Raw genomic sequence first — 17,836 nt, 5'->3', positions numbered from 1 at the left:
AAAAGGAGGAGTAGAAACACTTGCAAGTTGAATTTTAATATACATTTATGAGGAAAATCAGCAATATTGCAAGTTACAAGATGAAGAATAATAAAGTCTCATCTCTCTGAAAGTTATATTGTGCAGAGGAAAATAATTGAGGACAGATTACATTAACATCTATATTTATATGTTATCTTGGCTGCCTGATAAACAGAATGATTTCTCTGCTTCTTTCCTATGTGTCAGGTCAGTGTATCTTATGAAATAATGCTCACAAATTCAATCCAATTGCATGAAAGGCTGTTTGTTTGCTGATTGTAACCGTGTTTAGATATCATTCACTCTGTACTTTGACACTGACTGTGGCTTAATTTTGCAGAAAATTGGCAACACCATTTGAGAAATCAGTGGTTGAAGAGTATCAGAAATTGGAAACTGTCTCACTAACCTTTCTGCTCTGAGAGAGGAATGGTGGACATTGCATGAACAGATTAAGGAATTTTGCTTTGAAGCTGTTAATAATGTACATAATTTGGGAATGCTTAAAAGACAAGCATTCAGTTTTTCGGTATTCATATCCTTTATGAAGATAGCCATCAGGTATGCTAAATGCATGTATTGAGAGATTGTCTCTTCATTTGACAAAAGCAATAAGTTTTAAATAGTGTCATTATAATCTGAAAAACAATTAAGATTTTCCATGCAGAGTGCAGAATTGTCTTATCATTATAAAGGTGTCAATGAAAACTTAGTTCAATACGATAAACCAATTTCTTTCAGCATTGAGAGTGCTTCTTTTTCTTCACTCCTGGGATGTGGATGTCATTGTTTGGTCAGCATTTACTGCCCAATCCCAGCCGCCCTTAAACTGAATGCTTTCCTCGGCCATTTCAGAGGGAATCGAGAGTCAACGACGTTGCTCTGGATCTGGGGTCAAATTTGACCCAAAGCTGTATTGTGGCCAGGAACTGAGTGGCCCTGGTGGAACCCAAACTGGGCGTCACTAAGCAGGCTATTGCTGAGCAGGTGCTGCTTGACAGCACAGTCGATGACACCTTCCATCACTTTATTGTTGATCGAGAGGAGACTGATGGGGCAGTAATTGGCCAGGTTAGATTCATCCTGCTTTTTGTGTACAGCACATCTTAGTAATTTTTCACACTGTTGGGTAGATGTCAGTGTTGTAGCTGTAATGGAACAGCTTGGCTAGGGGAGTGGCAGCTTTTGGGGCACATGGCTTCAGTCCTGTTGCTGGAGACTGGAGGCCGGTGACCAGTGGAATGCCACAAGGATCAGTGCTAGGTCCACTACTTTTTGTCATTTATAAAAATGATTTGGATGTGAGCATAAAAGGTATAATTAGTAAGTTTGCAGATGACACCAAAATTGGAGGTGGACAGCGAAGAAAGTTGCCTCAGATTACAACAGGATCTTGACTAGATGGGCCAATGGGCTGAGAAGTGGCAGATGGAGTTTAATTTAGATAAATGTGAGGCGCTGCATTTTGGGAAAGCAAATCTTAGTAGGACTTATACACTTAATGGTAAGGTCCTAGGGAGTGTTGCTGAACAAAGAGATCTTGGAGTGCAGGTTCATAGCTCCTTGAAAGTGGAGTCACAGGTAGATAGGATAGTGAAGAAGGTGTTTGGTATGCTTTCCTTTATTGGTCAGAGTATTGAGTACAGGAGTTGGGAGGTCATGTTGCAGCTGTACAGGACATTGGTCAGGTCACTGTTGAAATATTGCGTGCGATTCTGGTCTCCTTCCTATCGGAAAGATGTTGTGAAACTTGAAAGGGTTCAGAAAGGATTTACAGGGATGTTACCAGGGTTGGAGGGTTTGAGCTGTAGGGAGAGGCTGAACAGGCTGGGGCTGTTTTCCTTGGAGTATTGGAGGCTGAGGGGTGACCTTATAGAGGTTTACAAAATTATGCGGGGCATGGGTAGGGTAAATAAGCAAAGTCTTTTCCCTGGAGTTGGGGAGTCCAGAACCAGAGGGCATAGGTTTAGGGTGAGAGGGGAAAGATATAAAAGAGACTCAAGGGGCAACACTTTCACACAGAGGGTGGTACGTGTATGGAATGAGCTGCCAGAGGAAGTGGTGGAGGCTGGTACAATTGTAACATTTAAGAGTCCAGTGACAATGTCACTACACCATTGCCTCCCCCTGAGCCTGACCAATCCTGAGGACCTGATCGTCTGCATCCCATGGTTTGAACAGAAGTGACTAAAGAAATACTGATGCATTAGGTTATAAGTTTTCAATACTGAAAACATCCCAGAAGATTTGGAAAACTACAAATGTAACACATCTGTATAAGGAAGTGGTGAGGGTGGAGCGGGGGGAGGGGGAGGTGAAGCAGGAAACTACAGGCTACTTGACCTAACATTCAATATTGAGAAAATGCTTGAATCTATTCTTAAAAAGAAAGATAGGATCAAGACATTTAAAAACATCTTAACACTCAGGCAGAGTTGACATGGTTTTGTGTAAAGGAAACCTGCTTGGATGGAACAACTAGGAATGGATAAAATGGAACCAGTCCATAACACCATAAGACATAGGAGCAGAAATGAGGCTATTCAGCCCATTGAGTCTGCTCCACCATTCGAAAATGGCTGATAAGTTTCTCAACCCCGTTCTCCCGCTTTCTCCCTGTAACTTTTGATCCCCTTGACAATCAAGAACCTATCTATCTCTGTCTTAAATACACTCAATGTCCCGGCCTCCACAGCCTTCTGTGGCAGTGAATTCCACAGATTCATCTCTCTCTGGCTGAAGAAGTTTCTCCTTATCTCCGTTCTAAAGGATCTTCCCTTTACGCTATGACTATGCTCTCTGATCCTTGTCTCTCCTGCCAATGGAAACATCTTCCCAACGTCCAGGCCCTTCAGTATTCTGTAAATTTCAGTCAGATCCCCCCCTCATTCTTCTAATCCTTCCAATCATTTGTGTCTTTAGATTGCTCCGTCAAAGGGGAGTGTCAGAGATGCTGATCCTCTGATAGCTGACTCTGAATGAAGCAATACTAAAGTCAAGGGCATGTTCATGTATAAATTAAGAGTGACTTGGAGACTAGATACTGGCCTCTGTGGAGTTATTTCAATTATTATTTTTCTCTCTTTTTCCCTTGTCTTTAACAACTTCACACCTTGCTCAAAAAGCACCTTCACTTGGACATCTCTTTATAATAATCCTAATTTGAAGTAAGTCAGAGAGGCCTTCTGTAATTGATTTTCCCAGAAATTAAACAGACAATTTAAAATTGTGAAATCTGCCATTCAAAATGCAGGACAGTTGGAATTAAAAAAATGATTAAGGTACTTCTACTTATGAAATATTGTGCCGTATATTGGGTGCGATTGAACAGTCTCAACATTCAGATATAAAAGGAAGATGGGATTGACGTACACATTAACACTGTCAAATGTTCGGCTGTGTTTCCTTTGGTATCTCCAATGGAATCCATTATGGAATCATGTAAAATCACGCATCACTTTGAGAATCATTTATTTTCACTGCAGAAACTTCATTTTAATTACTTCGATACAGTGAACAAAGCATGGCAATACCGTTAATCTCACAGCAGATTGATTGTACTTTTTAAAATTTGAGTACCTCATTCAATCATAACTAAATATGTGAAAACGAAATGAGAAGAAATTGACAGTACTTTGATTCAAATTATGAAAAATCCATAATTTGCTTGAAGTGAAAGTATATCACTGATGGCAGTGTCAGTTGTAGAAGCCAGAAATTTAAGCCATTTGTACCTTTTAGAGAGCTAGATGCAGAGAATATTTTTAAAAACTGCTCAGTTATCAATAACTAAGTGTAATAAAGGGAGATTTACAAATATGACATCGAGAGGTTGGTTTTCTGAATTGGTGCGTGGAGCGATGGATGGATTTTTATTAGTAAGGCAGGTGGCTCATCCCCAAATGTGACCTGGTTATAAAAATACCCAGAATCCCACTGATGTTTGCTTTTGAAAGTGGTTATTGTTGGACCCACTGAGTGTGAAAGCAGGATGGGACCGGGATGTCTGCAGTGGGCAGGATCAGTATTGGGACAGGCTGCTTCGAAGACCAGCCTGGAACTTTACAGCGTCATTTCAGTTGTTTCAGAAGCTGATAAGCCCTTTAACCTTCCCTACAGTTTATCTGCCACCATCGTTCATCATGCCCCCTGCCAATTAATTGCTGAATTATGGCCCCTCCTACGCTCCATCCCATTTAATGTCCTGTGACCACTCACCTATGATACACGTTATGGACCAGACCCAGACCCCTAAACTTTTCTTATTTTAAAGGCAGATGGAATGTGTTTGTTCCAGATGCAATGCGAGTGGTCAAATTACTTCGCATTAAGCAAAACATAATTTATTTAAACACTGTAGTTAAAATGCAATCAAAGAAAGAGGAACTTAGAATAACTTAACTCTATTGGGAAACTTAACAGAATAATAGATCCAGTAACATTTACTACTTAACTGTTCCAATATAGCAACATCCCACAGACACACCAGGTCACCCTTTAATTACATGGGCTGTGACCAGCCATCTCAGATTCAGTGCCTGGACTGAGGAGGCTTCCTGAATCTCCTGGTTATTATCTGTCAGCCAGGGCTCCCTGATTGGGGCTGTTAATCTGGCCCAATCCGGGAAATCCATAATCATTAAATTCCATCTGGCCTCGGTTCCAATCTCTAAAGAGAGTCAAACTTTGAGACTTTTAATTCTTGAAGAGCTATGAGTCTAGATATCGAGCTGCTATATAATAATCCCTTTATCACTGGATTCTTGAATGTCAGAAACAAAGGCCAGTTCTCACTTTGGGAACACTGTTTGATGGGATTAAGACATGGAGAAGAGAGTTGACATTTCTAAAATAAGGAATTGCTGTTAAAAGAAAAAAATAGAACACTAATATTTAGGTTTTGGGACATAAATGTTTAAAACATGGTTCTCCAATAACTTTTCATTGGAAAGAAATTCACCTTCTCAACTTTAATCATCTTCATCATCAAACATCTCTCAAAAAGTGAACACTTGCTGCATTGAACAAAATTAACATATATGGATGCAGTTAGCATGTGGGTGTACTGCAAGTAAACATTATTTTTGAACTATTCCCCCAATTTACACAATTCTTCATGAAGCTTGTCTGAAAACAAGCAGCAACAGAACTCTGGAAATGTACAAATGTACTGGAGATGAGCCCCACAATGGTTTCAGCTCAGTTTCAAATAAGACCAGCTTTCACTCCTCTTCTTGGGGAAAGTGGCCGCACTCAGAAATGGAGGTGGGATTTCCAGCTAAGCGGTTATTTTTATCTCAGCCTTGCCTCCTTCTCTGTCCAAAGCAATCCTGAAAATTTATGGCCTTTGCATTTTTTTAACCCCAGGATGAACTCCCAACAATATTTGTATCATAACTGAAACCACCCGCTTCCAGCTCTGTCACATCGCCCAAATCTGCTTGATAATATACTGCAGTACTTCGTCCAAACATAAACCTCTTCCTACAGCAGGTTTTTGGTAAAGTTATATTAATCTGCATGATTTCTTCTTTAATATTTTGATTTTAAGGGTGAATATGGATTTTAAACAAAGAACGAACTGCATTTAAACCTTCAGTTCTGAATAAGGGTCACTTGACTCAAAACATTGACTTTGCTTCCTCTCCACAAATGCTGCCAGATTTGTTGAGTTTCTCCGGCAATTTGTTTTTGTATTTTTTCCCAGGGTCTGCAGTTCTTTGATTTATTGCATTTAAATGGTGCCTTTCATGTTCCAAAGTACTTTACAGCCAATGAAGGACTTCTGTTGTATCTTTAGGAATGACAGCCAATTAGAGCACAGCACGTTTTTGAACAGCAATATGAGAATGACCAACCTTGCCATTTTTGAGTGATGTAATGTGAGGAATAAACATGAACTGACACAGCATGGAGACACTCTCTGCTCATCCTGATAGGCCAGATGCAGCTTCTTTTTAATTTCTCATTAAAAGACCAATCTACTATGACTTCTGGTTGCTGTTAATTTTGCCACAAATGTTTTTTGTTTGTTTTGAACAAATACATTTGATGCATTTGCCTTTTAAAAGACAATGACCATCAACCGTCGGCTGACTGTCAGGAATCAGTTTGAATCTATCCTTCCTTTAAGATGATGTTTGCTGTAAGAACGATTGGCCTGATCACAGATAAAGGTATTCTTTCTCACACACAGACACAGCTACACACAAACACACATATGGACACAGCTACATACACAAATGCACATAGACACACACGCACATACACACTGACATGGACACACACACACACATGGACACAACTACATACACAACTACACGACACACACACACACATACATGGACACACATATGTGCACACACACATACATGGACATACATACACGCACACACAGACACAGACATACACAGATAGGGATAAAATCAAACAGAATTTCACACGAAAGTTGGGAAAATTTTAATGTATTAATTTCACTGAATTAACAATTAGTTCTAGGTGCTAGCCTCTGGTGACAGTGCTTCAGCAAAATTAAAAAGAACATAATTCAGATCAGTTTTCTCCCGTATAAAAAAGTGATTCCAAAATACTGTTTTTGGAAGACAATAAGTGGTTTACAGGACATTGTCCTATTGCAGAAAGTAGTTTGCAGCAATGCTGTTGAACCTTTGTTCCAATGGAAATCATTTCCTTTTGTGCTTTAGCACGTGTGGACTTTAGGCAGAATGACCAGTCACGCATTAGTTCCAGTAAGAGAGGTACTTGTGGTACTGTCCCTTCCTTTGAACTGGGAGGCCCAAGCTGAAGCCCCAATTTCTACAGAGATGCATATTTGAATATGGAGTTTCGGAACAGGTTTCAGAACAAAGGAAACAGGTGGATTAGACAATATCTAGCCCCAAAGGGAGGTGCAGCTATTTCAAGGGCAAGAGCTCAGCAGCATCAGGCTAAATGGATTGCAGATAAAACCAAGTTCTTTAGGGAAGTGTGCAGCCATCCAAGGCCCAGTAATATTGATTAGCTTTTCTGACCTTTCAAACAGAAAAAGTAACTTGCAGCATTTTCTCCCATCTCGAGATGCAGAAGCTGATTTTTGTGATACACTCCTAATTAACCTTTTACCCAAACAAACAAACTATACCCTTTCTGTTAGTGTCTATGTCCTAGCAACCAACCATGATGGGCAGAATAAGCACAGAATGTACCTGACCCAGAGTGCTGCTAAGGTATTGTTGGTGTCCAGCTGATGTCACACTTGATTTTGATATTTAAAGTCTGCTCGATGAGCCTTCTCCCGGCAGCTTCACCGGTTATCCATTCCACAGCCTCATTAGTTTCTTTTGTAACTTAATGCAAAAATTAATCCTGCATGAATTCAGAACTGGATTGAAATTAAATCAGTTGGCATGCCCAAATTTCCAAGTCTTCTGAAGTTGTTCACAAAAATACTTCATAACAACAGTTTTTAATGTACAGAACTGACCAGAGTTTTAAGATTCAAATAAAAATAATGCAAAGTATTGTAATTGTTCATTGTTAGTCATCCTAATAAACCTTGCTAATGAATCAACAATCTCCTTCACCTTGTGATTTTATTAAATATTGAGACCATAAGACATAGGAGTGGAAGTAAGGCCATTCGGCCCATCGAGTCCACTCCACCATTCAATCATGGCTGATGGACATTTCAACTCCACTTACCCACATTCTCCCCGTAGCCCTTAATTCCTTGTGACATCAAGAATTTATCAATCTCTGCCTTGAAGACATTTAGCGTCCCGGCCTCCACTGCCAATCCGTGGCAATGAATTCCACACAAATATTATATGGAAATGTGAGCAAATTGTAGAATTTCAACCTTTTTTCTTAAATTAGAAATGCTGAATGAGCATGAAGCTAGATGTATTTCTACTCTAAAAAATCTTTCTTCTCTTATATTTAGCAGTCCTTTCGGTGAGGAGAGACCACGGAGACAAACTGTGCAGAAAGGGAGGAGACAGGCATTCCGGGGGCCAGCTTACATGTTTAATGACAGATCCACCAACCTAACTCCTGAAGAAGAAAGGTTTTTAGATGCAGCTGAATACGGTAATGTTCCTGTGGTCAGAAAGATGCTGGAGGAATCCGAATCACTGAATGTGAATTGTGTTGATTACATGGGTCAGAACGCATTGCAACTGTCTGTCGCTAATGAACATTTGGAAGTCATAGAGCTCCTGCTGAAGATCGACAACCTGTCCCGTGTTGGAGATGGTTTGTTATTGGCCATCAGTAAAGGGTATGTGCGAATTGTGGAGGCCATTTTGAATCATCATCTGTTTGCTACAATGCACACACTAGCTCTCAGTCCAGAGCAAAGAAACCCAGGATACAATGATTTTTACGCCTATGATGAAGATGGCACAAGGTTTTCCCATGATATCACTCCGATCATTCTGGCAGCTCATTGCCAGGAATATGAAATAGTTCATATTTTACTGAGAAGAGGAGCCCGGATTGACCGACCCCATAACTATTTTTGCAAATGCAAGGTGTGTACAGAGAATCAGCTGAATGATTCTTTCAGCCACTCAAGATCTCGAATCAATGCCTACAGGGGCTTGGCAAGTCCTGCCTACTTGTCACTCTCCAGTGAGGACCCAGTACTTACTGCTCTGGAGCTGAGTAATGAGCTTAATGTACTCGCCAATATTGAGAAGGAATTTAAGGTAAGTTCAAATTCCTGCTGCTCTCTTGGAATCGATAATGGATAGAACCCATAATGTTAACTTCATCAGAATAAGCCAGTCATTCTACATTGGACACTCATGTTTTCCACATATCACAGTAGCTTATTCTATACTTTAATTTAACACATTCTTATGGGGAAGTGATGGCCTAGTGGATTATCGCTGGACTGTTAATCCAGAGATCCAGGTAATGTTCTGGGTTCCTGGGTTTGAATCTCACCGTGGCAGATTATAGAATATGAATTCAATAAAAAAACCTCTGAAATTAAGTCAATGATTACCATGAATCCATTGTTAGAAAAATCCATCTGGTTCACTAATGTCCTTTAGGGAATAAAGCTGCCATCCCAGATGTGACTCCAGACCCAGCAATGTGATTGATTCTTAATGACCCTCTGGGCAATTAGGGGTAGGTAATAAATTCTGGGCCTAGCCAGTGATGCCCGCATCCTGTGAATTTATTTTTAAAAATTAGGAGTTGCTTATATAAAATGTCAAGAGTTGAGTTACATTCACTTTATTCTTTTGCTTTTGTACAGTAAAAATCAGAGCAGGCCCGATACACCTAACGGTAAAGCCTGGGGACTGTTGCTGAACAAAGAGACTTTGGAATGAAGTTATATAGTTCCTTGAAAGTAGAGTTGCAGGTTGATAGCATATTGAAGAAGGCATTTGGTATGCTTTCTTTTATTGGTCAGAGTATTGAGTACAGGAGTTGGGAGGTCATGTTGCTGCTATCGGAAGATATTGTGAAACTTTTCATTTACAGGTTCTAAAACTCTATATTTAAATAGGATGATTTTCCCAGACATACTTTATGCATTAGGGAGGGTTATCTACTCAGTTGAGATATGACTTTTGACGCACAGCAATGTGGTTGACCTTTAGGTGACTGAGCACTGCCTCCAGGTTAAGGCATGAGTAATAAATGCTGCCCTTATCAGTGATAGCTGTTTCCTGTAAATTAATAACAAGAAAGTGATTTTAGCATCAGACCTGGGGAAGAGCTTAGTAAGTAACAAACAGAAGTCTTCTTGTTCTATTTGCTATTAAATATCTGAATTGAATGGGCAAAATAACTATTAAATGATGTAACTACATAGAGCTAAAGGGCAATCTTAAACAGCTTGTGGTGAAAAGCCTCTGAGATTGGCTTGATCCATCTTTAATAGCAGCCCTCGGGCAAGTCCTTATTAAAAACAGGGAGGTGGACAACATGCAAGAGAAGGATGGGTGCATTAACCAGGGTTACAGAGAGTGATGGAACAGGGATTGAAGGCTGGATTGATGGAAAGCAAGAAGGATCAAAGTCATGATCTGGAATTTGAAATTGCAATCTGAGCTCATTGAAGTTGCCTGTTGAGATCCATAAGCAGGAACTGACTGGCTTACATTGTTTACATTAGGATCAGGAGAAACCTTCATCCTCCTCCTGACCCCACATTCAAGTTAGTTTTTATTTTAACAAACATACGTTTTTAATCGAGATATTATTTAAGGACCATGAAATAGATTGCCTATTAGTCCTCACGAAATCTATTACTTTTCCAGGACCTGATGAATAAATCAGGCCTGAAATATGATGCATTTCTTTGGTTTCATTGTCTGTGGAATTTACATTGTGAAAGCTCTGATTAATTTTATTAAATCAAGGCAATCAGAGACTTCAATACACTCTCGGATTCTGGTTTGCTTTATAATTGAAGCAAATACTCTGAAGGAATCATTGGTATGTCTCTTTCAAAATGAAACTGGCTTCATTGCCAACAGACGGTAAAATCATTGGCCATATTTTAAGACCATTGCAGTTTTGGGAACAGGAAGGAGAAGGAAAGCAAATGAACCACAACATTTTGTTGGAAACTAACTATTCTAATAAGTTCAGTTTTCAGAACCATGTGAGATAAGTTATGACATGAACTTTATATAAGTAATGTAGTCTTCTGAAAGGAATGAATAATCAATTCTAATTAACTTCCATCATTTCTGGGGGGAATTTCCCATGATCCAGTATTACACAACAGAAGGTAACTGTTTTAAATATAGCTTCAGATGGCTCAGGAAATTCAACAAATCCACAAAAACACTCATCAATGTTTATACATGCCCCTCGGGTGCATCCTCTATGGATGTGTCACAGCGTGGTTTGGCAATGGCTCTACCCAAGACCACAAGGAACTGCAGAGAGTGGTGACCACAGCCCAGTCCATCGCACAAACCAGCCTTCCATCCATTGACAGGAGCGATACTTCCCGCTGCCTCAGAAGGCAACCAACATAACAAAAGACCCCTTCCACCCAGTTACACTCTCTTCCACCCTCTTCCATTGGGTAGAAGATATAAAAGTTTGAATACACGTCTGCCTGTAGGATCTGCCTGTGGAGCATGCAAAACAACATTTTTCACTGTATCTTGGTACATAGAATATGGAACATTACAGCACAGTACAGCCCTTTCAGCCCTCGATGTTGCACCAACCTGTAAAATTACTCTGATGCCCATCTACCCTATACCATTCCATTATTATCCATATGTGTGTCCAATGCCCATTTAAATGCCCTTAAAGTTGGTGAGTCTATGACTATTGCAGGCAGGCTGTTCCACACCCCTAAAGAAACTATCTCTGATATTGGTCTGAAATCTATCACCCCTCAATTTAAAGCTATATCTTCTCATGCTAGCCATCATCAACCAAGAAAAAAAGCTCTCACTATCCACCCTATCTGACTCTCTGATTATCTTGTCTGTCTCAATTAAGTCACCTCTCAACCTTCTGCTCTCCAACAAAAACAGCCTCGGTTCCCTCAGCCTTTCCTTGTAAGATCTTCCTTCCATTCTGAGCAACATCCTAGTAAATCTTCACTGAACCCTTTCCAAAGCTTCCACATCCTTCCTATAATGTGGTGACCAGAACTGTACACAATACTCCAGGTGCAGCCTTACCAGTGACTTGTACAGCTGAAGCATGACCTCGTGACTCCAAAACTCAATCCCCCTACCAATAAACACCAACACACCATATGCCTTCACCACACACCGAGATCTCTCTGCTCATCTACACTGTCAAGATTTTTACCATTAGCCCAGTACTCTGCTTTCCTGTTTTTTAGATTAGATTAGACTTACAGTGTGGAAACAGGCCCTTCGGCCCAACAAGTCCACACCGACCCGCCGAAGCGCAACCCACCCATACCCCTACATTTACCCCTTACCTAACACTACGGGCAATTTAGCTTGGCCAATTCACCTGACCCGCACATCTTTGGACTGTGGGAGGAAACCGGAGCACCCGGAGGAAACCCACGCAGACACGGGGAGAACGTGCAAACTCCACACAGTCAGTCGCCTGAGTCGGGAATTGAACCCGGGTCTACAGGCGCTGTGAGGCAGCAGTGCTAACCACTGTGCCACCGTGCCGCCCGTTATTTCTGCTGAAGTGAACTACCTCACACTTTTCTGCATTAAACACTATTTGCCACTTCTCTGCCCAGCTCTGCATCTTACCTATGTCCCTTGTAACCCACAACATCCTTTGGCACTATCCACAACTCTGCCTACCTGAGTGTCATCCGCAAATTTACTAACCCATCCTTCTACGCCCACCTCCAGATCATTTATAGACCATAAGACCATAAGACATAGGAGTGGAAGTAAGGCTATTCGGCCCATCGAGTCCACTCCGCCATTCAATCATGGCTGATGGGCATTTCAATTGCACTTACCCGCATTCTCCACGTAGCCCTTAATTCCTCGTGACATCAAGAATCTATCAATCTCTGCCTTGAAGACATTTAGCGTCCCAGCCTCCGCTGCACTCTGCGGCAATGAATTCCACAGGCCCACCACTCGCTGGCCGAAGAAATGTCTCCGCATTTCTGTTCTGAATTGACCCCCTCTAATTCTAAGGCTGTGTCCATGGGTCCTAGTCTCCTCGCCTAACGGAAACAATTTCCTAGCGTCCACCCTTTCCAAGCCATGTATTATCTTGTAAGTTTCTATTAAGTCTCCCCTCAATCTTCTAAACTCCAATGAATACAATCCCAGGATCCTCAGCCATTCGTCGTATGTTAGACCACCCATTCCAGGGATCATCCATGTGAATCTCCACTGGACACGTTCCAGTGCCAGTATGTCCTTCCTGAGGTGTGGGGACCAAAACTGGACACAGTACTCCAAATGGGGTCTAACCAGAGCTTTATAAAGTCTCAGTAGCACAATGGTGCTTTTATATTCCAACCCTCTTGAGATAAGTGACAACACTGCATTCGCTTCCTTAATCACGGACTCAACCTTCATGTTTACCATTAGAGAATCCTGGACTTGCACTCCCAGATCCTTTTGTACTTTGGCTTTATGAATTTTCTCACCATTTAGAAAGTAGTCTATTCTTTTAATCTTTTTTCCAAAGTGCAAGACCTCGCATTTGCTCACGTTGAATTCCATCAGCCATTTCCTGGACCACTCTCCCAAACTGTCTAGATCCTTCCTCAGTACTACCTGCCTGTCCACCTAACTTTGTATCATCGGCAAACTTCTCTAGAATGCCCCCAGTCCCTTCATCCAGATCATTAATATATAACGTGAACAGCTGTGGCCCTAACACTGAACCCTGCGGGACACCACTTGTCACCGGCTGCAATTCCGAAAAAGAACCTTTTATCCCAAATCTCTGCCTTCTGTCAGACAGCCAATCCTCAATCCATACCAGTAGCTCACCTCGAACACTATGGGCGCTCACCTTGCTCAGCAGCCTCTCGAGTGGCACCTTATCAAAGGCTTTTTTGAAGTCTAGATAGACCACATCCACTGGGTTTCCCTGGTCTAACCTACTTGTAACCTCTTCAAAGAATTCCAACAGGTTTGTCAGGCATGACCTCCCCTTACTAAATCCATGTTGACTTGTTCTAATCAGACTCTGCTCTTCCAAGAATTTAGAAACCTCATCCTTAATGATGGATTTTAGAATTTTACCAACAACCGAGGTTAGGCTAATTGGCCTATAATTTTCCATCTTTTGTCTTGATCCTTTCTTGAACAAGGGGGTTACAACAGCGATCTTCCAATCATCCGGGATTTTCCCTGATTCCAGTGACTTTTGAAAGATCTCAACCAATGCCTCCACTATTTCCTCAGCCACTTCTCTCAGAACTCTAGGATGTATCCCATCGGGGGCAGGTGATCTATCAATTTTAAAACCTTTTAGCTTTTCTAGCACTTTCTCTTTTGTAACAGCAACCATACTCAACTCAGCTCCCTGACTCCCTTTAATTGTTGGGATATTACTCATGTCTTCCACTGTGAAGACTGATGCAGAGTACTTGTTAATTTCTCCTGCTATTTCCATATCTCCCATCACTAGGCTTCCTGCATCAGTTTGAAGTGGTCCAATGTCTATTTTTGCCTGTCGTTTGTTTCTTATGTATTGAAAGAAACTTTTACTATCATTTCTAATATTACTGGCTAGCCTACCTTCATATTTGATCCTCTCCTTCCTTATTACTCTCTTTGTTATCCTCTGTTTGCTTTTATAGCCTTCCCAATCTTCTGAATTCTCACTGCTCTTGGCCACTTTATAGGATCTCTCTTTTTCTTTAATACATTTCCTGACTTCCTTTGTCAGCCATGGCTGTCTAATCCCTCCCCGGATATCTTTCTTTTCTTGGGGATGAATGTCTGTACAGTGTCCTCAATTATACCCACAAACTCCTGCCATTTTTGCTCTACTGTCTTCCCCGCTAGGCTCTGCTTCCAGTCTATTTTTGTCAGTTCCTCTCTCATGCCCTCATAGTTAGCTTTGTTTAACTGTAACACTATTATATCCGATTTTGCCTTCTCTCTTTCAAATTGCAGACTAAACTCTACCATATTATGATCGCTGCTTCCTAAGGGTTCCCTTACTTTAAGATTTTTTATAAAGTCTGGTTCATTACATAGCACTAGGTCCAGAATAGCCTGCTCCCTTGTGGGCTCCATGACAAGCTGTTCCAAAAAGCCATCCTGTAAGCATTCCATGAATTCCCTTTCTTTGGATCTGCAGGCAACATTATTTACCCAGTCCACCTGCATATTGAAGTCTCCCATGATCACTGTGACCTTGCCTTTCTGACATGCCTTCTCTATTTCCCGGTACATGTTGCACCCCTGGTCCTGACCACTGTTAGGAGGTCTGTACATAACTCCTATTATGGTTTTTATTTGCCTTTGTGGTTCCTCAATTCCACCCACACAGACTCCACACCATCCGACGCTATGTCATTCAGTGCCATGGATTTAATTTTGTTCTTAACTAACAAGGCAACCCCACCCCCTCTGCCCACCTCCCTGTGTTTTCGATAAGTTGAAAATCCTTGGAGGTTTAACTGCCAGTCCTGACCCTCCTGTAACCACGCCCCTGTCATGCCTACACATCATAATCATTCACGATGATCTGTGCCATTAGCTCATCTGCTTTGTTATGAATGCTACGAGCATTCAGGTAAGGTGCCTTAATGCTCATTTTATCATTAGAGATATTGGAAGTCATAAGATGTCCTAAGTTATCCTTTGTTTTTGCTGCATTCCCAGTCTGCCTCGAGTTTAAATCCGCCTGGACACATGCTATCTTGCTGCTTATCTTTCCATTTAACTCCACACTCCCTGTCGCTTTCACTTTCCCTTCCCCCCAGCTCAGAAGTTTAAAGTCCTACTGACCACCCTATTTATCCTCTTCGCTAGAACATTGGTACCTGATCGGTTCAGGTGGAGACTGTCCCAACGGTACAGATCCCCCCTATTCCAAACCTGATGCCAATGCTCCATGAAGTGGAATCCCTCTTTCCCACACCAATCCCTTAGCCACGTGTTTACTTCCCTAATTTTCTTATCCCTATGCCAATTGGCACGTGGCTCGGGCAGTAATTCAGAGATTATGACCCTTGAGGGCCTGTACTTCAATTTCCTTCCTAGTGCTTCGTAATCCCCAAACAGGTCCTCCACCCTAGCTTTGCCTATGTTGTTAGTACCAACGTGGACCACAACAACTGGATCCTCCCCCTCCCGCTCCAATATCCTTTCAAGCCGGTCGGAGATGTCCCGCACCCTGGCACCGGGCAGGCAACACACCATGCGAGACTCCCGATCCGGCTGGCAAAGGATACTATCTGTCCCCCTAATTATAGAATCCCCTATAACCACCACTTATCTATTAGCTCCCCCCCTCTTGAATGGCCTTCTGCACCATGGTGCCGTGGTCAGCCGGCTCATCCTGTCCATTGCCCTTTTCCTCATCCGTACAGGGAGCAAGAATCTCATACCAGTTGGACAAGGTCAAGGGCTGAGGCTCCTCCACTCCTGAACTCAGGTTCCCCTACCTGCCTCACTTACAGCCATACTCTGATGTCCCTGATCACTAACTGAATGTGAATTACTTAATCTCCCAGGTGTGACTGCCTCCTGAAACAAAGCGTCCAGGTAACTCTCCCCCTCCCGGATGTGCCGTAGTGTTTGAAACTCAGATTCCAGATCATCAACTCTGATCCGGAGTTCTTCCAGCAACCAACACTTACTGCAGATGTGGTCACTGCCATTCACAATGGGATCAGCCAGCTCCCACATCATACAGCTACAGCACATCACCTGACCAGCCATCTCTGCTTAGTTAATTACTTTGTTACTTTGTACAGGTTTGAGTTAAAATACTTTCTGATACCTCTCTGCTAAAGTCTTTTCCTAAAAAAGAATTAATAGATGTACAAAAAAGTAGATTTTTAACCAGTCACTGGTAAAGAAATAGAAAATCCTTACCTTAAAAAACCAGTGTAGTTAAGGAGGTGAGAGGAGGAGGGTGGGTGGGAGATACTACAGGTGTAGAGTCTCGGGTTTAGCTGCCTTCCTGATTTATATACTCAAAACCACCGTTGGCGTCGAAGGGTGAGTATTTATACTCACTGCTTTCCTTCCCGGCTGCCCCTCTGGTCGTCGTCACTTCCCCCTACTTCTCCCGCTCTTTCTGTGAAGAGAGAGAGAGAAAAAAACACCGCTGCCCGCTACCGGTAATAATTTTAAAACAAACTGTCTTACCTTAGCTGTCGTCTTCCGGGTTCGTTTATACTCAGCCGCTGCTCCCACTCAAAAAAAAAATGATAAACAGGAATGGCCCCAAAACAGATCCTTGTGGTACCCCACTGGTAACTGAGCTCTGGGATGAACATTTCCCCATCAACCATCACACTCTGTATTCACTCAGCTAACTAATTTCTGATCCAAACCGCTAAATCACCTTCAATCACAAAACTCCTTATTTTGTGCAATAGCCTACCATGGGGAACCTTATCAAACACTTTATTGAAGTCCACATACACCACATCAACCACTTAACCTTCATCCACCTGTTTTGTCACCTTCTCGAAGAACTCAGTTAGGTTTGTGAGGCACAACCTACTCTTCACAAAACCGTGTCAACTATCCCTAATCAAATTATTCCTTTCCAGATGATTACAAATCCTATTGCTTATAACCTTTTCCAACACCTTACCCACAACCGAAATAAGGTTTACTGGTCTGTAATTACCAGGGCTGTCTCGACTCCCCTTTTTTAACAAGGGATCAACATTTGCTATCCTTCAGTTTTCTGGCCCTACTCCTGTCCACATGATGACATGCGACAACAACAAATCAAATGCAGTTTATCTTAGTGAATCATACTCCATTAAATTCCAGTTTGACTGATAACCAACTCCCTGTATTTAAACACCCAATACACACCCGATTCACTTTTAATAAATCTATCACCTGCTGATTTGTTCCATTAGGTTTCAGGCATTGTTCCAGAATTTAAATTCCTTTTGATTTAAAATTATAATAAAATCAAATTACATACCACATACACGATATATGCAACAATGATAAAGAAAACAAACCAAAAATCAAAAAGATGACATTAGTTTGCTTTTTCTTAACACAATAAAGTTCCAGCTGTCCTCCATCCAATATGGCCAGCTGGTTTTGCTCAATTGCGTCACTGAAACCATCAAGGTTCCTTTTCCTAACTTTTCCCAGTGATGGAAATTTCAAAACACAATGCTTCATTTTTAATTGTTCAATGTGTT

The 17,836-nt window shown here is 41.6% G+C and overlaps 1 protein-coding gene across 2 annotated transcripts in view; it reads left to right on the top strand.

Annotated features, from left to right (window-relative positions):
- LOC132816623 (short transient receptor potential channel 6-like) overlaps positions 1-17,836 on the top strand; it is a 131,558-nt gene that overhangs the window by 16,530 nt on the left and 97,192 nt on the right. For both annotated transcript variants that reach the window (XM_060826437.1, XM_060826436.1), the window contains exon 2: positions 7,964-8,729. In XM_060826437.1, the coding sequence (XP_060682420.1) occupies positions 7,964-8,729 (766 nt within the window). The remainder of the gene's footprint in view (positions 1-7,963; positions 8,730-17,836) is intronic.

This window comes from Hemiscyllium ocellatum, chromosome 6 (assembly GCF_020745735.1).
Source record: "Hemiscyllium ocellatum isolate sHemOce1 chromosome 6, sHemOce1.pat.X.cur, whole genome shotgun sequence".
In the NCBI taxonomy this organism is placed as follows: Eukaryota; Metazoa; Chordata; class Chondrichthyes; order Orectolobiformes; family Hemiscylliidae; genus Hemiscyllium; species Hemiscyllium ocellatum.
This window is presented reverse-complemented; position numbering and strand designations above follow the sequence as displayed.